The sequence below is a fragment of the Haplochromis burtoni genome, unplaced genomic scaffold, assembly GCF_018398535.1.
Source record: "Haplochromis burtoni strain Fernald_Lab_line unplaced genomic scaffold, NCSU_Asbu1 Contig_57, whole genome shotgun sequence".
In the NCBI taxonomy this organism is placed as follows: domain Eukaryota; kingdom Metazoa; phylum Chordata; class Actinopteri; order Cichliformes; family Cichlidae; genus Haplochromis; species Haplochromis burtoni.
Window position 1 is genome coordinate 336,818 of NW_024582418.1, and position 22,174 is coordinate 358,991.

At 41.0% G+C, this 22,174-nt stretch overlaps 1 protein-coding gene across 2 annotated transcripts in view; it reads right to left on the reverse strand.

Moving 5' to 3' along the window:
- meis1b (Meis homeobox 1 b) overlaps positions 1–22,174 on the reverse strand; it is a 77,352-nt gene that overhangs the window by 18,040 nt on the left and 37,138 nt on the right. For both annotated transcript variants that reach the window (XM_014333612.2, XM_005922421.3), the window contains exon 9: positions 5,525–5,601. In XM_014333612.2, coding sequence (XP_014189098.1) covers positions 5,525–5,601 — 77 coding nt within the window. The remainder of the gene's footprint in view (positions 1–5,524; positions 5,602–22,174) is intronic.

The following is a 22,174-nucleotide window of genomic DNA, read 5'->3' on the forward strand; positions in this document are numbered from 1 at the left end:
AAGGAGTTTCAGGCTGAAGCAACTTGACACAGCTGCAGTGTACGAAACAAGCTTCGGGGCATAGACTGAAACTTGGCCTGCTAATTCCAAAACACACAAACACACACCTCAGAAGACTTTCTGTGAACAAGTTCCAGCATCTCTCTCTTTAGCCTGTCAGCTTGCAGAACACTGAAACATGTTGTCATCTGCTCTCATTATTTCAACTGTTTAACACAGTTTATTATTCGTCCAATAGGTGGATCTTTTTTAGTAATCAACTCTTCCAGATATTAAAACATTTCCTTCAAAGTGAGTCCTTTCGTGTGTGTTTGTGTATGTATTTGTGTATTTGATGACAACGTTTGCCAGATGCATTAATGACATTTTTAACTACTTTAAGTAGTGACAAAACAGACTGGACACACAATATGAATGCCTTATTGAGGAGGAAATATGCATGGCAAATAGAGGAGGTAAGATTTAAACCTAGATTTTCCTTCATATGCTTCAGAGGCCTTCACACCACCTAACCTGACATTCTTGTTCTTCCAATAACGTTTTTTGTGGTCTAACCACATCTCAGTTCCAGAGCAACATTACTGTAACTCGAAAACAAACCAAAAACAAAATTAGATCTTCAACCTAAGTTGAATTAACCAATTTATTAGGTAAAAATAATAAACAGCAAGTGCTTCTTGTCATTCTTCTTTGCATGTTTTTCCTTTCACCTTGCTCCACTTATCTGTCCTCCCTTACTTGCTCCCCTTCCCTTCTTTCACCTCTTCCTCTATGTTCCCCCTGCCTGTGCTTTCAGAAACCCGATAAGCAGCATATGTATGTGCCATGCCCCCCTTTCCTAAGTAGCCCGAACGTCCGTCCACTCTGCCCTTTTAAATACTACCTCTCTTTCTCATTCTCTCTCCCTCACTCTCACTCTGTGCATGCTTTTAAGACGTTCGTAAAAGGAGGTCTTATTGACAAAACAATTGCTCGGCGGGGCTTAAACACTGCCTTTAAAGGGGTATTATTAAATTGCAGGCAGGAAGGGGAGGGGCAGCCAACAAGGGAAACCTGATGACCTCGCCATCGATTTTTACATCACTGGAGCGTTAGGAGAACTTAGCACAGAGATACTGACTGTATCCAGAGAAACAGAGAGTAGAGAGAGCGAGAGAGAGAAAAAAAAAGACATTTTATATGTTACGCATGGAGCTTTTAGCTCCTGGCTCAGTCCAGAATGATGTAATTGTTCGAGCAGGTAAAAGGTTGTATTGTGAAAGAACATGTCCATACTATGGTTGCCGACAGATATAAACACGGGTCTATCGGCAGATCTAAATCGAATTATTCCTCAACTTCTTTCTTTACCAATCAACTGATCCAGCTATCTTTATATTGCATGCTGAGGAGAGGTCAGTTATGAATTCGTCTCCTTGAGACATGAGAATTCTTTCCCCCTATTGCTCCATCCCAGGATTTCTTTTGTTTTGTTGACATGCCTCTGAAAAACATAACCAAACAGTTTGGACAGTGTAATCCAGCTCTCACTTAGTAGAACATATGCACTTGTGTTCCTAAAGTACATGCACTCGAAGGAACAAAAGAACTTCTCCTTTTGGAGATCCTTTTGAATTTTTTTTCAGTATCATAATTGCAATGCAAATAAAAGCCTGAAAGATTTGTTTGATTTTGCACACAGATTTTATCTTTTCTGTCACGCTGTTTGCTTTTGTCATGCAACACCAGGCCTGTGAGGTGGCAGCAGTTTGTGTGTAAGTTTTACAGCTCAGTGAAATAAGATGAGATAAAAAGCAAAAACTTTTTGTAGCCCAAAATTATTAGAAGACTAAAATAATACAGGAACAAAAAACAGATTAAATTTACTTTGTTTTTTTAAACAACACAACATAATGCATACTATAAACTACTAAAAACTATAAAATAAAAAAAACTTTCTTTGTGGTTGATTTATTCTTTAGAATTTACAGTACAGGTTTGTTAATGAACTTTTAACGTCATAAGCATTCACATGGGTGAGTGCTCTTTGTGACATACTATACTGCTCTATAAAGTCTATGGGAGACTTTGCACTTATGTTTTAATGTACATCATTCTGTTACTCGTTTATGCCAGGGGGCGCGAGAAATTTCCGTTTGCTATAGAATATTCTTAAATTCTCTGTATATGATTCTGCTTTGTAAATGTGAACATGTATTGCCACACACACACACACACGCACACTTTTTCCATTCAAATTGAGATTCCCTGGTGCAGCGTATTTCTGCCAATAATTCATGAGTGATCTGCGCCCCTTGCCGGCCTTTAGCATTTTTATTTAATCTGCTGAGCCCTACCGCGTGCTCACTCATCAATAATGCACACCAACATGTGTGTTAACACATCTATGGTGCGGGAGACAGAGGGAGAGTATATGGTTATATTGCAGTGTGTGATTATGCAATATATGTGAGGTAACACACATTGTACAGTACAATAGAGAGATTGTATGTGTCTATGTTGATGCAGGGGAAGAAAGGAAGAGTGTGTGTTCTTAATGTTCTGACAAGAGTTTTTCTTTGTCAGTTGTTAAGTCATCCCCTGTTGGGACAATAAGCACGGATCATGGATGACCCCGGTACATCCTGAGCTGTTTAACATGAATTCATTGCCCATGGCCTGCATGTGACTGTGAAACACACTCCCACTAGGCGTTTTATACTTTTGGAAGTCTTCTTTTGCACCCATTTTGCAAGAGAACACACAAGATGTGAAGCGCGTTTGTGTACTCATTTGTATATATGTCTGTGAGTACGGTTTTCCAAAGCACTGACAAACAGAATCACATCTAGGAAAATTGACTTCACTAAATCAGTAGGTCAGAAGGTAACATCACTGGGGGTTGCTATGGAGACACCCAATGACGGGGCTTCCCAACCAGCACAACAACATGACTGTGAAATGGCAGTTCCCCTAACGTAACCCCTCGCTCTCTATTACTCTGTCATTGTCTTTCTTTCATTTGTTTTTATCATCTTTTTCCCCCTCTTCCATTTATGCTTATCCTCCTTTTCTCTTCTCTCTTTTTTTGGTCAGTTTCTTTGTCTTTATCTCTTTGTCACTCCATGTTTTCACTTTATTGTTTTCCTTGATCGCCCTTCCATGCCACACTGTACTGCTCGCTTGCTCAAACAACCGAACCATGCATGGAAATATGCCTGTGGACAAGCGTGTACACACATACACATGCACGTATACAACAAAATGTGAGGGGGCAGCGGGATCCCAGCATGGAGGGTTTAACAGCTAATACCCCTTAGATTAACCACCCCCGGTCCCTCTCTTTTAAACACACACACAGACACACACATCTTCTACAAACCAAGATTAACCTCCTACGATTTACACAGTGTGTGTTGGTATTGCACAAATACACATGCATACACACCTTCGGGGTGTGTTGCTATTCCCCTACCAATAAATATAACAAACAGATTGAGAACACACAGTCAGTATTAAGTGACCAAGCTACTGTTCATGTGACTGTCTGTGACTCACACACAGACACAGGCGTGTGTGCAGACAGAGTTTGGCTTTATCTCAGCTGTAAGGATTGATCCCCATGGATTTCAGAGGGGTCACGTGATCTGATAACCTCTAGGATTTCCCCTGGTCCGGAGACCTTTTTTCACCAGTATGTGTGTGTATTGTTTTTGGCCTGGTATAAAATGAATTCTCCAAAGACTGATACATCATACCCTAATCTAACGTCTGTCTGTCTCTGAGGTCTCAGATTAAACAATGGCTGGGAATAATGTTAACATCATTAGGCCACTGGTAATGGGGAGTTATCATGTCTCATCTCCTTTTCTTCCCTTCTCCCTTTCTCCTTCTCTTCATCTATTTTTCACTGTCTGCCTCTTCAACTCTCACTCCTCCTCTTTGCTTTTTCTGCAGTCTCCACTTTCATGCTCCTACCAAGCAAACTCACTGATACTTTCAAGGATTATTTTAAGGGCTGCTTAGATCAAACACCCTCTGCAAGGGCCCTGCCTTGGTTACCCAGACTTGAGCCCCTTTAATTAGACATGGCTAATAACACTAAGCATGTGCTGATAGCCATCTCTCTGATAAGACTAGCCGCAAAAGGACACAGAGCCTCCTTTTACCTTTTACAGTATTACCTAAGGTTAAAATGGATACTTAGCAACCTTATTTTATGGCTCAGTCCATGCCCAATTAACAGGCCAGTTGGCACTTACAGAGCAGTAATTTGCAGAGGCTAGTTAGCAATCAGCCTGTCCGCTAATATGCTAGGCTCCTTGCTAACAAGGACATCTTCAAATGCCTTGTTAAAAAATAAGTACTAAATAATAACAATAATATATGGTCATTTTGTTCTCTGACTGACTTTTGTTCACTTTGTACTCTGACTGCAGGCTTTTGGTTCCCAGAGTTTGCAAAAGTAATTGGATGCAGTTCCTTTGGCTATCACGCTGTTCTCCCATAGAATCAGCTCCCAGTTTAAATTCAGAAGACAGGCCTTAAAATTTTCCTTTTTAATCACAGGGCTGGAGCAGGTGACCCTGCCCATGCCTTAGTATGCTGATGCGGGTTTGGGCTGCTGGGGGACTTCCCATCTTCTCCACTCCCTTATTTTCATTCTTGATGCATTTATATGCCACTATTGGATCATTAACCTTTATCTACTCTCTTCCATAGTTTGTGCTTTATCTTTGTCTCTTTGGGCTCTTTCCCCCCTTTTCTTTTACTCCTCACCTTCATGTTAAAAGAGAGTTTGTCTGGTCTCTGGTATTTTCTGTCTAATATTGTTGGATCCATACCTTAGTATATAAAGCACCTTAAGGTGACCATTGTTGGGATTTGGAGCTACACAGATACATTTGTATTGGACTGAACTGAGTTGTTAAGACAAAGGTAACTAAGCTTCTTAGAGGATTTTTTTGTCCAAATCAGAATATACAGTGTTTCCTGTTCATATTTTACTTTCAGACTTCAGGATAATTTGCAAAAGAAAAAAAAAGAGGAAAATTCAGGATAACAGAGTGTATAAACTGAATAAATGTATGTTTTAAAAATTTAAAAAGAGCAGATGAATGTTAAATGATGTTCTCCAAGTGTTTAAAACAAATGCTAATCACAGTTAAAGGTAAGCCTACAAAAAGCCGCAAACCCCAAAATAAGACAACTAAAGTAAAACCCTATAATTAGTCTCAGAGCAGTAATCATTCTTTTATAAGTTGTGCATCTTGGATGATTTTATTGGATGTTTTCAGATAGTAGTTTGATTCTTAATTAACATGGATTCTCATGTTTGGGCCGAGTTAGGCTGTTGGTTTGGAAAATCACTCCAGGCCATATCTCTTTAGATGGATTGATCTAGGTGAGGATGATTCAGTAAATGGTGTGTGCGTGATGAAAATAGAGGTGGAGTGGAGGCATTAATTCTAATCATCAAGAACTGGGATAGCCTGGGGGGTCAAACTCCTGAAATCGACTGCATGTAAACTCTGAAATGACTTACCAGTTGTTCACTTGTAGGATCGTGAGTCCTGTGTCCTGCGCCAGCTGTTTCTTCTGTTCTTCCGATGGGTAGGGATGCTGCAGGAGACAGAGACACTTTGAGAAAAGGCTGACCACAAATTGTTTAATGAAGCTTCTTGTGTTTTTAAAAGGGCTTTGATGTGTCTTTTAGCAGGGAAAGAGATGTTGCAGGGCACAGGTTGCACATACACAGTTGCACATACAAAACCATGCGCTGTAATGAGACCTAGAAAATGAGATGTGTGCTCATGCTCATTGGTGCATAGGTGTCAGTATGTGCCTGTGTGTATGTCTATGTATACTGTAAGTACATCTGAGTGTGTGCACATTAATGTGCCACCCCCTCCGATCATTAATGGAATATGAAATCTTGTAATTAATGGCAGCCAAAAAGGCAAGCCAATTAGAAAGTTAAGTGAAGTGGAGAACCAGCTCTAGTAATTAGGCAGCCTCTTACACAAATATATTCGCGTCAATGGCCCCCCTTTCACCCCGCTGCATATGTAATCAGAGAGTGGGGAATATGTAACATTAAGCCGATGGAATAGAGACAAGAGGATGTAAAACTCGCGTCTTTATTGCTGCTGGTTGCTTTTATCCTTATTACAGTGTGTACAATAACATGACTCTGTTAAGTTTGTCTTTTTGTTGCAATTATTTCTACGGCTTAACTGCACAATATGATCCCTATCCCCAAAATTAAAGAATGCCACCAAAACATATCATTCAATGCTGTGTCGAGTCTTATATCGGGTGGAGGGCGAAGAAGTTATACACATACACCCAATAAACTTTCATTTTTCGTAACTCTTAATATGTTTTAATCAAACTGCATCACCTTGATTTTAGAAGACATCCCTTTTTCACTCATTTGTGCAACAATAATATTAACAGGTAAAAGATAAAAGATCCTTCCTCCTTATTCGAGGATCCAAATTGGAATCTGAATGATTTTTTATTCATCTGAAGACTAACGAATGCATCATGGACACGAAAAGCCCGAAGTGACTTCTAAAGTCAGTGTTTAAATATAAACCAGTGACTGTGACCCCTCCTATCAAGAAGCCAGCTGAGAACAGTTAAATTTGAGCCACCTGTTTAAATATATAGAATGAATAAATGGGATAAATGCGAACTTGGGGAGTGTGTTGATTTATATTGGAGTAGGGGGTATCACAGTTGCACGGAGCCTTGTTCATGGAGTACAATGTGCTGTTCATGACTCAGACAAGACATGGACTGTGCAGTACGGCATAGGCAGGCCGTAACAGAGGAGAAGAGGAGGGAGGGGAAAGGGAGCGATGGAGAGAATAGATTGTTGAAAGGCTAGCACAAACTGGAGGACTATCTATAATCCAAAAGCTGTGTATACATTTACAGAAGGGATACATCAAAAACTAAACAGCATGAGGATAATCTGGCTTAATGATCCAGTCAGCACTATTTTAGAGCACTGCTTTTCAATGATTAAGTAGTAGTATTTAACAATGACTGTCTAAAAACTTAGAAAATCTTATGCTACTGACTTTAAAGAACAAATTCAAATATTTTTAGGTTAATTTGCTCTCTTAAAAATAGGCCGAGTCGAGCTTAGAGGTACTCGCAGCGCTAACATGTGCTTCGATAAAAATCCCAAGTTATTGTGTTCAAAAACAGGCACCACACATATGGCTGCTGTATGATATTTGCAGTACATCTATCAAGGGTATGTCTCCTTGTTAGTCAATCAGATGTGCAAAATTAGTGCGGCGCCAGCTTTTTCATTTTTTCATTAAAGCTTTTTCAGTGCATAATGAACAGGATTGTGTTTAATGCTGGAACCACCCGGCACAGCGAGGGGAGACTGATTTTTTCCCAGTCTTCCCTTGTCCATGTGATTGGTTGCAGGGAATGGGAACACAAGGAGGCTAATTTCATGCACAAAGTTATAATTGCATGTCGCCTCTGGCCAAATTTGTGTCCAGTTCTTTTTTTTACAGCCATTTTTGTTCGCCTGTACGTGTGTGTGTTAGTGTGCATATATGCATGTGAACTGCCCATACATATGCACACACATATACACACAGTGCTGTTTCAGTGTGTGTGCAAGTTGCCTCCATATTTTTGCCCAATCAGATAAAAACCAAAGGAAAATAACTGCAGAAAATCTGAGGCAGCACTTGCCTTCCTCTGTGGGTGAAAGTGAGAAAACATTATTCTTACGGCTTGTGTCATCCGATGCCCTGATGCATTGCTTTATATATCATATCTACACATACACTTCTGACATTTTAATCTCAGCTAATCATGTGAAAAACATGTCTCTCTTTGCAACAAAAAAGATGATTGAACATGAAAAGATCAATGTGTCTATTCTGCTTGTCACAGATCTGTGGAGTGTCTGCCTCGTGATATCAGGGGGATGCAGCCATGCCAGAGGCCACAATACAGCACAAATACACCCTGTTTCAATGTTTCCCTTCCTTCTAGCTTACCAGCACAGATACGCACTTACACAGACAGATGCATAAATAAAATACACAAACAGACAGTGTGTGTGACTATCTCGGTCTCAGCCTACAGTACTGGAAGAAAAATGTTCTTACAGCATTTCATTTGACACAAATCCTGCTAGTGGTAGAATGTAATAAGTACATTTACTTAAGGATAAACATAAGCATAAGGTTGAGGTTCTTTTAATTTTTATACAATAATTAAATTAAATATATAAAGAAATGGTTAAAAGAAATCAGTCAGAAATAACGTAATTTATTCATTTATTCAGTGTCAATTTTTTTTTTAAATTACGAGTATTTTTTTTGTTTACAGTTAAACGCATATTATGCTGATAACACAACTTCCAGGACAATCACTAGAACTTCAGTACGTGAGCACTGAGACTTCTACTTTACATAAGCAAACTCCTTTACAAGTTTTCACATACAAAAAAGTCCTCACTTAATTTAAGAGTTTAGAGGAAGAGATAGCCATGAAGCCAGAACATTAAAACTGTTTTTCTCCTCCTTTTTTCCCTAAACCTCCAAATTAGCTCCTATCTGTCAAAACACTGTGATTTAGTTTCTTGCTGAGCAACAAGTCGGCCAGTTTTAATATTGTCTGTGAGCGATTCTGGTGTCTTAACGGCCTTTGGCTGAGGTTCAGCGGGTTGAGAGAGAGAGAGAGAGAGAGAGAAAGAGAGAGAGAGGCCTTTAGTGAGAAAAGCAATAACATGTTCTTTAAAAGAGCAGATGGAAAGTTTCTGCGCATCCTTCCCTCCCTTCCCTCTTTCCTCCGCCTATCTTAATGATATGTCTTCTCCAAATATACAGCTCCTTTCATGAGAATTTCCACCCTGCTCTCCACTAGGCTCTGAGCATGTGGGTGCCAGGAGGGGTGTGTGTTTTTGCTTCCTTCTCTTCTTCATGTCTTATCAATCTGAGTATGTAAGAGTATGGGTGTACATTTCCGTTGTACATTTTGTTTGTCCGATAGAGTCAAAGATTTTACTTTGCTTTGCCCTGCAAGTTAATATGTGCACAGAATTGAATATGTTTCCTTGTTCTTATTTGAGCCACTGAGCTTGCATGGTTTACAAGTAAGTTTAGCTGTGCATGGTCTGAATATGGTGTGTGTATGTATCTTTGCGTGCAGATCTGTGTGTGGGGGTGAGTAACAGAGCATCAGTAACATCCCCTCCCTGTCTGACCGTCTTCCTCTCTGACCTCCTCAGACAAGAACAAGAGCGGGATAGATAGAAGAAAGAAAGAGGAAGAGGGAAGGGGGAGGCAGGAGAGGAGACATGGAAATGGATATCTGGAGCCCCAGGGTTTAAAAAAGAGATAAGAGCATGAATATTCTGTAGGCCCCCTTTTTACTCCCCCGTTCCAACCATAACCCAAGAGAAAACTATTCTAGGCATGACGGTAGAAAAAAAAAAGTGAACTGCTACAGTTAACAATTAAACATACAACAAAATAGGAATTATATTACTTTTTCCAGATTTGTAAAAATATATTAAATAATTTTTAAAAAAACACTTGAAATAAAGTATCATCAGTTTGAGCTGGTAATAAGGCTCTGAACACATACCACTGAAGTAAAATTTTAATTTCGTGAGGACTCGAATAGAAAAACTCCACGGATCTAAAAGTGACTTAAAGTAGCCATAATAAATTACTTAAGATATTATGAAAGGGATGAAAAGTTGTTCTGTTAAAGACTAACATTTTTAAAGTTACCCGACCTAAGCTTCACACTAGCTACCCTGGTAAAAGTCTGATTTCATGTCCCGCATGTTTATTTAGTTATGAGAAACATTAAGTTATGGTAGCTTAGTATATGGGAACAAGCATTTGCTTGGTGTCATTCCCTAGTTCCCTTCATGAGGACTGAACTTTTGACCTTTACAGCACAAAGTGTCTCTTGATCTCATCTGGAGTAAAAATTCTGATAAACTTTGACACAAAAAAAAGAACAGAATTCCTAAAAGGTCACAGCTCCCCAATTCTTGTTTTGTGCCGTGCAAGTCTCACCTGAATGTGTTGGTAGTAATAAATGGGCAAAAGGAAAAAGTAGTCTCTTTTGCTGGGGAAGCACTATATGACCATGAAAGGTGGAACATTTTAAAAATGTCTTTATCGTGCTGTTGTTCTTCTCTCTTTATCTTGCCTCCTCCTCAACAAAAACAATTCTTTGTTATTATCTCTGTCTCGCTGCCTTTTCCTCTTCTGTATAAAAACATTTTCTTTCCTTGTTTTACTTTTGATGGAAATTTGTCTACAATTGTTTCCATTTTCTATATATAGCTTAAAATCAGCATCTTTACTAAACATGTGTGATTACACCTTCATAACCAGTTTCACTGTAGCCACACTTCTCTGTGTTTCTTCTTTAGCCATTTGCATTAGGGTGTTATCATTGCATATATTTCTATTTAAAGCTACACTTCCCAAGCCTCTGCGTTTCCCATTAAAAAGGCTTGACACGCCACATTAGCTTTATAAAACTGCAACCATGAAACAGGATGGAGAGAGGAAGAGGAGAGAGGAAAATCATATGTTGTCACAGCCATGTGACGTCCCCTCAAAAAAGAGGCCATGACACTGCACAATCTGTGGATAACAGACATGGGTCAGTGGTATTTTCAGTTAGCTTATTTTAACACCAGATGGTTGCAGAAGGCCACAAGGCACAAAGATGTTAGAAAATGCAATGATAACAGTAAACAAATTGGTAATATGCAACACTTTCCCCTAGTGTACCACTGTAACCAACAAGATACCCTTGGAAATATTTGTAAGCAGGCTTGTGAAAGCAGCATAACTCTCCTGACCTGAAACCAAGCAGGTTAAACACCAACAAAATAATGGACGGTAACCGACTTGCATGTACCACTTAAGGTAAAAAGTAAACAGCCTTGACTTGGCCAGATCTCTTCCCCTCACTGTTCCCAGGTCAAATCTCTGTGGAAACCGAGCTGCCTATCAGGAATGCCTGACGGCTAATCCGGAGGCCTTTTTGGCTAGAAGGGCATCACTGTATCAAACCAAACTGTCTTCCACAAACATGCATGCACACATGCACACTCTAAAACATAGGGTTTACTGGAAGTGTGGCCTTGCTCCTGACAGACGAGCATGAGATTACCTTAAATATTTGGAGAGCCGAGCACATTGTTATGCTAACAACAAATACCCTGAACCCTGCGCACGAGCAGACTTTAAAACAAGCGTTCCAAACTGTAAGCCTGTTCTATCTCATACAGCAAGCTTCCAATTTCTCAGTTTTATTTTATTTTATAATTTTTTTTTTGCTCATAGAGTCAAAGTTTCATCTACACTGTGTGTGTGTGTGTGTGTGTGTGTGTGTGTGTGTGTGTGTGTGTGTGTGTGTGTGTGTGTGTGTGTGTGTGTTCATGCTGTGCTGTGAGAGCTACGCCATTTCAAATTCCTTTCTGTGTAGGTGGCATCGACTGACATCCCTTTGACTTCATTAGGGAGCAGGGACCCAGCAACAAAGCTGGCTCTGGGAGAAAGGGGGGATTAAAGAAAAAAAGAAAAGGGAGTGAGAGTGAACAAAACAACAACAGAAGAAAAACAAAGCACCCCTAACCTAATTTCCTCTGATTCAGGCTGCTCCGACGCAAAATAACTAAACAGTGCAAAAACAGATCTTTTGAGAAACTCAAAATGAACCAACTACGAGATGAGAGATGCAGAGTCTCTTCTGTCTGAAAAGCCTGTGCAAAATTAAATGTCCCCTTCTTAGCGCTACCCAAAAAAAAGCAGGAACAGCCTTTTTTTATCATACTGGTCTTCAGTAAACTAGCTCAAAGCTTGTATGAATAATTCATAAACCTTTTTTTTCTGTTTTTTTTTTGGGGGGGGGGGGGGGGGGGGCTCGATATATGCACCATAAATTGCAAAGAAACCCCCTTTCAAACTGTTTTTGTCATCAAATCTCTCCATCTCTTTTCGGGATGAAAAAAAAATGTGGAAAAGCAGATGTTCTTGGGTTTTTTATTCATTAATGAGCATTGCCCTCTCAAAAAACAGCTTTTGTTGATTTAGGGAAATCTCACAGCGCTCTTGCCTATGGGAATGAGATAAATCTAGTTAGCTGGTGACGCAAAGGGTGAAAAGTATGTCATTAAAGCTCCGGTACAAAGTGGATTAGACAATGTACAGCATTACCAGCTTCCACAGAATGATAATTGATGATTAGAATCATCCATCACTCTCAGGGTACAATGCAGGACAGCAGCCACTGTGTTGCAATATAACTGGGTGTTAAAAACCTACAACAACTGTGTGCTGTGTACAGTAGGGTGTGTCTCTAATGTATGTGTAGACTTAAGCTTATAGCATGTAGGTACATGACAAGTCTTTAGAAAGTGCCATATATACGTATAATATAAAGGGTGAGGTCTGTTGGTGCTGATGGAAAGAATCGTGTGTGTGTGTGTGTGTGTGTGTGTGTGTGTGTGTGTGTGTGTGTGTGTGTGTGTGTGTGTGTATGTGTGTGTGTGTGTGTGTGTGTACTTTCTGGTTGTTTTCACTATGAAGGCGTGCTTCATTAGTCCTCCCTATTCCAGCACAGGGAAGGCTAAATTTATTAAGGGGGCCGGATGTTGCACAACACCTGCTGCTGTGCTTCCCTCTGTGCAATAAAGAGAAGGGAGTGCAGCATGCTAGCTAATGCTAGTGGTAAGCACTGCTCGTTGGACTGAGGCTGATGAGCTGAGGCTAATTCAAGGGGTGATTATGTAGTTTGCTGGACCACTAAACCTCTTTAAGCCCGTAATTACCGCCTATTTGAGCGAGGGGAGGCACTCCAAAGCAATCGGCACTTGCACCAAGCAGTGCAGAGAACGGCAGCCACAGCTGGAGGTGGGCTGCCTCAGGGCTGCCTGGGAATGAGGGGGTGTGTAAATAGGGAGTAACAGGGATCCAAAAAAGCATCATCCTAGTAAGGTACCATAGAAAGCTGAGAGAAACCAGTGGGATGCCCCTTGGAGCACAAGCATGCTAGCTCCAAGCTACAGTGCTCGGAGCTACCATTCTAGCACTGATCTCTAAGCTTGCAAACAAATGTTCTCTTGTTATACGCAACTACAATACATGGAAGTTTTTACACAGGGCTGTAAGAAACTATGAGCTATTACTGGTGAGTTCAAAGAAAGAAAACAAAAACTACTGCACTAAAACGTAGACTTTCTAAACACATAAACCCTCAGTATAGACTAAGGATGAAGGTAAGAGGAGAACAGAGACATGTCATTGTGGTGAGAAACTGTAAAGCTTTTTTTAGATTCATGTCCATGACATACAAGAGGGAATCAGATTCTCAGATTGCACTTCGACCATGGGGGAATACATTTCATTTCACCTGACTTTCAAGGAAATTTGACTTTACGTAATGCAACTGAAATCTGATCTCTCAGAGGAAGCAATTTGGGGACCACGGCACATTCTAATAACCCCGGCGATATTATTATGTTATTATCATAATTACCCTTTTGCCCCCAACGTTTTAATTAGAAACTCACCACTGGCCCCTAGGGGGGTGAAAAGAACCTGGATTGGGGGAATACTGAAACTAGGTAAAGGTATTTCACAATTGCTCCCTTATGCTCTTTAAAGCAGGTAGTAGATAGAGGAAGGTTACAGCCACTGTTATTATAAGATGAAGCTTTCACATTCACCTCCTCTTTCTCCCTCTGACATCTCTGTCATTCAGAGTGCACCTACACCCCTCTCAGCTTCCTTTCCGAGTCCCTCTAGTTTCCTATCCTTTTCACCCGTCACCGCCCCCTCCATCCCTCTGTTCTATATTTAGCTTTTTCCTTAACTATCTGGGGCTGCCTCTGTTTCTACCTTCTTTTCTCCCACCTTCATTTAACTTCTCCCTTTACAATTAGCTCCCATCTTTTCTGTCTTCTCTTTCTCCTTTGTGAAATGCCTCCTCCCCCCTCCCCAATTTCCTCCTTCTGCTTCATTCATCTCTCTCTACCTCCACATCTTCAGCAGCAGAGGGCCTTCACCATCAGTGCACCGCTTTAGCAAATCAATGACTTAATCTGTCGTAACAAACAAGTGAGCAGCATCCTCAGTCCTGTCCACGTTCTGCTAACAATATAGACAGAAAGAGTGAAAGGAGCAATTAGAGAAGAAAGCCGGCAAATATAGTGTGAAATATGCTGCCTATAAATAAAAGGATGACTTTAAAGACAAGAGTACAGAAATACATGAGGATCTTACTCTGTGTTACAAATATGTTTGGAGAAGACGTAAAAGAAAGACAAGTCAGTGAAAAAGTGAGAAAAATGACAGGGTATGTGCATTGGTATAGGTTTTCCCAACACATCTTCTCTGCCAGCCCTCAGCTCTGCTCGACTCCTCTACCATGAGTTATTGCCTGTCTGCATTCACCACCTGGTTCACTAGCTATGATTTCCCTCACTCCAATGGACACACAAATACACATAAACGTACACATGCATGCTTGTTTGTGTGTGTGTGTGCGTCACAGATGAGCGTACAACACACACCTGACTGAGGCACCCTGGATCAGCTGGTCAATAGTACACTACCAACCTATAGCCATACTATCCATGCCACCTGCCGCTAATGGATCATAATCCTGACAGGGGTTATTTTTCTCCCCAATGTAAAAATAAGAAAAAAAAACTTTATCACAGGATTATGAGACAAGTGATTAGGATATCACCAGATCTTATCTATAAATCATGGTTCTCTCCCCTGTGCTCTTGTGCCATTTCCCCTTTGAAACAGCACAAGAGCACCAATATTTCCATGACATCGGGGTTCAAGACCATTAAAATGTAAGGAAACACAGCTGTACATTATAGAAAAAAAGGAAGTAAAAAGGGAGTGAAGAAAGGAGGAGAAGGAGGGAGAAGTCAGGGAGGCAGAAGGCATGCATAAAAGATAGGAAACCCTTATGGTTTTTCAGAAAGAAGTGTTTTGTCAGAAAGGGACACAGAGTGTGGGGGAAAGAGAGAGGGTTCACGCATGGGAGAGAATACAAGTGGGAGGAACTGAATTGATAAATTAGTTCAGCCAACGCGCAAACTGATTACCACAATGGCAAAGCCACAACGTCTATCGAGCACACGCATGGAATGAGACACAAAGGCATGCACACACTCACTCGGCATTTACAAAAGAGACATGAGGCTGACAGATACAAATAATTGCACAACTGCATATGCAATCACACACAGGCGTGCGCGCGCACGCACACACGCACATCCACACCAAATGTATCTAGGGCAAGCTGCAGCAGTTGCTGTAAGTAAAAGGTATTGAGCTGCTGACTCCAGCCAGAAAATATCCCACAATCCTCTGGATCACCAAACACAGCCTAATGGATAATGGCTAACAGCTAGCGCTAATGTGATTTCACACTTAGCAGAGTTAATATATCACTGGCTAGACAAAATCATGCTACACAGAGCCTATGCTAAACTCAGTTACTTGAAGGGTGGTGAACATTTTTCTGCCAAAAGTCTCATTTGAGGAGTTTTAAACAAAAAAGCCACTCGGAGGTTATGCATTTGCTTAGAGAGTGCATGACAGGATAGCTTTGCTAATCTCTTGCAAAGCAATGGATAGAAGCATTTCATCAAGTTAACCACAGATTTATGACAATATTTTTCCCTGACTCTTCCATATGTCAACTTGCCACTCACTCTCCAATAAATACCACAGTGATGGTGGGGAACTCCACACCCTACCCAGCTACTGACGTCATGGATGTGGTCCTATGTAAAAGAGTGTGCAACTTGAGTGTGTCTGTGTGCGACTTAGAGCTGAGAGCAAACCTCTTCTCTGGATTTACAGATCACTGTAAACTGATTAGTGGGTACCAAACCAAGAATGGTTTCACATATCTGAGTTACTGGGCCTGTATCCACCCAGCACACACACAAACACTCTTCACATGCAGGTGATAATGAAAAAAAGAACTAGCGTGAAGCACAGGTTCAGTATGAAGCCATCAATCATCGTGACATGCAACAATGAAACCACACACTGAACTGTTTCATAGTTTCCCAACTATGAAATTATGTGAGAGTTGGAGGGAGGAGAAAAAAAAAGCAGAAGGTTTAGCCAAAAGAAAAGAACAGATGGTAGATAGTAATAACAGTAATGATGTATAAAGGCTCAAATTAAATATTCAATTAAACTTGATATTTAATGTCATTGACATAAATATTGCATTTTAATACACTGAAAAACACCCACTGATATGTTGTTCAGTGAGAATGAGTTTCTATATATAGGATAAAAAGCTTTAATTGCAACTTGTAAACATTTTTGAATTTCCCCTCCAAAAAAATCTAATCTAATGCTAAACTAAAAAAGAAGCTGGAACAGTTTAAGCAGATGATTCTGTGCGTGTTTGCGTGCGTGTGTGTGCATTTAGTCCTGCAGCCACGCTGGGGCTCTGAGGCTCGTGATCTCCTTCACTGCTACTGACCGACCTTGAGGGTCTGTAAAGTTCTCACGTTCTCAAGGAAACACACTGACCCGCTCCTTGACTGAAGCCAGATCAACACACGCACACACATAAGCGTGGTTTTGGTCTAGATCTATGGCAGACATTTTAGAAAAGATCAAAGGTGACATGAATTAAAAGTTAACTGCCCTTGAGGGCTTTTAAATAGAGGAGTAAAACGATACAAGAAGCAGTTGGGAGAAAATGGGAGGAAAGGTACACCTAAAGTATTGTCAGAAATGTAAATGGACTTTGACCCAAGGCAGGTCCTAGTTCATATAAGTATTTCCAAAAAGATTCTTCAGCCTGCTTAGAGTATGGGAATAATGTGAATATCCTTAAATGACAATTTTTAAAAAGAAGGATTGTCTAACTGGATTCTTTCCTATATTCCTATATCACTTCTCAGCAAAAGGGTCACGCTTCTGTGATATAAATGCAAACTGTATTTTGATTTGTAACAGGTTTATGACATTATATGTGAGAAAACATGACCCACTCAAATGTAAAGAATGAAAGATATGCTGCCAAGATTGAACCTATGTGGAAATCTGATTTTCTGAACCTTCAAAGAATGCATCCCAGCATAGGATTATTGCTATTAGTGATGGTAAAATTCATGTGAAAATGGATGATATTTTAGTATATATATGTTTCAAGCTGCCAAGATGAACCATGTGTCAGTCTTTTTGATAGATACTGTATCCATCTGTTCATCTGCTCATCCATCCATCAATCATGACACAGATGGCCTTTCAGGACTCCATGTCAGGACTGATGCCTTTCCTTTGCCCTAGCCATACCACTACCCCCACCTCGCTCCCACACAACACCCTCCCTAGCTTCCCACATAACACACATACATATACACATACTCACACCTCCTGCCCCCCTGCACCTCCACCAGATGGACTGGTCTCGCTATTTCCAGCTCTCAAAACCCACTATCTACTTGGCAAAGATGGGTCATATCATTAGCCTATCACCTTTTAATAAAACAGATAAACAAATAAATAAATAAACATCTAAAATTCTGACGTGTCCTTCCTGAAATGGTCGCAAAGTGTAAGTGTTGTGTGCAGCAAATCTATTTGTCTGTAAGGGTCAGTCCACAAAGAGAAGCCCCAAAAGAGAGCTGTCTGCCTTTGGTCCCTGGGGCCTGTCAAGAGGGATAATTGATGATGTTTTCATTACAAGGTGTGGGGTAATGTGGGGGTTGGGGCACAGTATGTGTGTGCATGTGTGTGTGAATGTGTAGTGGGGGTAGGCAGGTTGACTCAGCTGCCTCCCTCTTTGACACCAACCACTCTTGGATTGGTACGGACAAGTCATTGCTTCCAAATGCCCTCGTACAAACACACACCAGCGCAATCACACACCCACATTTACACAAACATCGGTCCTCGCAGACAAATGCACACACAAACACACAGCCCAAAGCCAATTCCATTCCCAGAGATAGAGTATCTGAAACTGAATAAAACCGCTGAGAATAAGCCTAACTTGTTCTCTTGTTTTCCTCTGCTACCCTGTCTCGTCACAGTGTCACGCCAGGCCTTTGGCAGATCTGTCCATCTGTCTGTCGTCTCTTAGGACCTCTTTGAAATCCCAATGCAGTGGCGCCTAAGATTCTGACTGCCGCTAAGATTGAATTAAGACCTAATCGGAGACACCAGGCCACATAGGCCACTATATTACTTTATAGTATCAAGATGGACATCATGCCTTTGTTGTAGTTTATGAATAAATGAATGAAAACACATAAAAAGTCAGCTGATGTCTTCCTTTTTAGCTTGCTTCCTGATGTCTTTTCAAAACCATTAACAAGGCGTCTTGGTGGCTTCAATGGTTAATTGAAATTATTTTTCATGAGAAGCTTAAGTTGTGCAAGATATAACTAAGACAAACAAGTGTAATGATAATCATGAGACCCCCATAACCATAAATATGAAAAAGTCCATGTCAGTGTCGGTTTCCTGAATTTAATTCAAAGGTGTACCTTCATCATACTGTATTTCTTGCTATTCTGCATTTTCTTATCACTATAACGGTATAAAAAGTATGAAGTATGACTGAACTAGAAGAAAAAAAATACCATCCCAGCAATGGGCTGCTGCGGTGGGTCAGGGCTGCAGCGGGTGACCAGGGTGCTGACATATTCAGGCTCCAGCAATAAACAGACGAAGAATAATGGCATCTGAGGCAAGGGCGAACTCTGACCTCAAACGCTTTTCCCTCCCTTGCCTTCTGTTGTTTAGATGAGGCTTTGAGTATCTGGTTTGTGTTCTCTTAGGTGAGAAGTTCAGGAACTGCAAAGTGTTTAGTTTACAGAGCGCTGTGAATTTAAATATTAATTCTAAATGTTGGTTATGCACAACTCTGCCCTGTTGTTTGGTTCAATCGCAACCCGAACGAGGAGTTGTGATTGAGACGAGGAGGAAATTATCTTGCTTCTAATGAGTAGTGTAGCTAGCCATCCATGTATCCATCCACTCCTCTCACTCGCCTCCCATCCTGCACACCCAGTCTAGATTACTCCACCACCCAGGGCCCACGACAGCAAGGCTCCTGGCCTCCTCTGCCAGCACAGAAAATGAATTATATCGCTTTTCACACCTGTTTCTGCTCAAACCCCCACTGCATGCTGCTGTGTTGAGGGTAAAAAAGCATTTCCAAGGAGGGGGGGGGCAGCGCTCCCCAAGCTAAGCTACATCTGCGTACGCAAGTGGTTAAATTGGACTCTAATTGTATTAACGGCGGATTATGCCTTCAAGTTGGATTTTTTATACGCGCTCTCTCTCTGCATTTTACACATTTTAAGAGGAGAAAGGAGGAGGGGGAGAAAGGCAGCTCATTGAGGGTTTGCGGGTTGGCTTCTTTTATGAGCTGCGATCATGGCTGCCCCTCGTTACACTGCATCTGTGTACAAATAGGAGGGGAGGAGAGCCAGAATGAGAGGGCGTTAGCGATAATGTGTGTGAGAGTGTGTGTCCCACTCTGTGAATATACCAATATGAACACTAAAAATACCAAAACCCTCTGCCCTTTCTTTTTACACACACACACACACACACACACACACACACACACACACACACACACACACACACACACACACACACACCTACTTCAGTTTAGCACAGCAGCAGTCTAAATGGGAATATGGGTAGTGTGTATAGTGGGGAGGCGGGGGTGAATTCCATCTAATTACTCTATCACATAATTTCACAAATTGCCTTTTCATAAGGGAGTGGAGAGCAGAGCACAGGGCGCGTTGGGGATTTGAGGCTTGAGCTTTCATTTACTACTCATTTCTTGTTAAATTAAACAAGAAAATACCATTTGTGTGGAGGGGAGGGTACGGGCGGGATGTGGGTGTATTCCAACCACACAATGGGAGGGTTGGAGGAAAGAGAGATTGGAGAGAAGCTTTTTCTTTATTTCAAGATTTGTCTCTTACATAAAGCAATCAGGCAGCTCAGCCGGTTATGAGTTTAGAATTGATTCTGCAATTATTTTCTTAAACACAGTTTATAGTTATTTCCAGGGAAAAGTCATTAGCACACTTCAGAGTTATATCTACATCTTTAAACACATCCTTATTGATGTCAAACACATCTAGAAGGGAGAAAGCAGGTTACGCTTACAAATATCCCGTTTAGTTTAGTCAGTAAAACCAACAGAGAGCTAGTAGCCGCAACATATGTTTAATTAAGGATGTCAAATGCAAACAAACATCAAAATGAGATGAGGACACAAGTGGAAAATCCCTCCCCTCTCCTTTATTTTGGTTCCCTACCAAGTTTACAGCTGCATGTCAAGCTGGCAGCGACTTTGGTCATTGGTGACAGGCGGTAAACGCTAATGTTTTGTAGTCGCTCCAAGTCAGCACAGCCAAATTCTTCCGATGAACTTGTCTCACAAGCATCGTCAACAACATATGAGCTCATTGGGTGTGTTGGAGAGAACTCAGTGAGCTGCAACTGTTGTCATCATCACAAATTCAATGCCCACTCTCTATCCCTTACTCTACACCTCACACTGTACATACCTCTTGTCACCATGCATATACCCAAAACACTGTGGCTTAGACCCATCTAACAACACCAGCAAACTTGGGAATTAGAAGTTTTCCAAATGTTACCCTTTCCACATGGAACAAGACATAAGAAATTAGCATCCTTGATGGATAAGGAGGCAGAGATGCATAAAAGTCTTCAAAACAACCCTGTAAGAACAGCTGTATCAATGCCACCTACCAGGTACCCTGCTGGTGTACTCACAGCCTCACTGCGCCACCCACCTTCCTTTCCGCTTCAGTACAATGAGAACTCCCAAGGGTCTAAGTGTGAGGGCGAATAACAGAAGGGATTACAGAACACTAAGGTTGGGTGTCTAAACTTCTACTATAATCCATTCTTAATTCACCATATTCTGTTTTGTGGTCTGTCTGCACCTGTGTCAAATACTTTTAGATGTATTATTCTTAAGAAACAGCAAGCCCTGATTGGCTTTTTAAAGACTGTGTAGCGCTACAGCAGCTCTTCATATATTGTGTATATGTCTATGTGTTCATCTCTGAGGGGGTCAGGCACATCTTTCATCCTCTTTCTTTGAAACAAAGAGTCAAGCCGTGATGAAATGTGGATCAGCTATCCATGCTTATATTGCTATTAGCAGAGGCAGAGAAGCATACTACCAGTGTGAGAAAAACTGTAAATGTTTTTGCATTATAGGTGCTATGTGTAGCATTCGTAAACATTGACATATGGTGAATAAATTAATGGTGACACTGAAGAGTAAGCAGATGAAACCACAGCAAGCATTTATCTGACACCAGCGGTATTGTTAATGCCAGTGTTTCCCAAAATTAAGACCACATTTCCCATAAACAAAGAAAATGTTGGCTCCTCTCTGCCTGGGTTTCATTTCTGTTTGGCTTCATTGAAGAGAATAAACAAATTGGAAGTGATTTTTCCATCAACCTTTCAGTTTACTTCAGTTTCAGGCTGAACTGAAGGAGCTTCTTTTGTGTAATAAGGTAAAATGGCCACATGTCCCATTGTATGCCTGCATGTTTTTGCTCTTCTTTCCATTTTGTTCTGGAAAAGAAAAAGACTGATGAATCCTCCTTATCCCTGTCTTCACCTCCTCACCTTCTTCTCCTTTCCTTTGCTCCCATGGCACTCACTTATATCCTTCTCACTGTTTGAGATCTAACAGAGTAGGAGCTTCCCATAAGTCGTGCTCACAGTGTAATATGACACAGGAGGTGTGTTGCCGGGTGTGTGTTTTCACTAGGCATTTGTGTGTTGAACTGTATTTCCACAGACAGGATGTGTGTATGTTTCAAACACCTTTCCTCTGTGGCCCCGAAGGTTTTGGGAGTGTATGGGTTGAGGTCAGGGAGTTGGAGTATGTGTGTATGATGTGTGTTTGCAGGGTGATGGAGAACTGGTGGTATATGAAAGATGGTGATAGTCAGATGGGAAGCAGGGAGTACAAAGGAAAAAAGTCTTGAGAGTATATAGAGTCTGTGTACGCACACACAATGTTGCCTACATACCTGCAGACAATTGGACACGGTAAAAAAGTTCCTCTGATTTTCCGGTAACTGTTGAAAACCAAC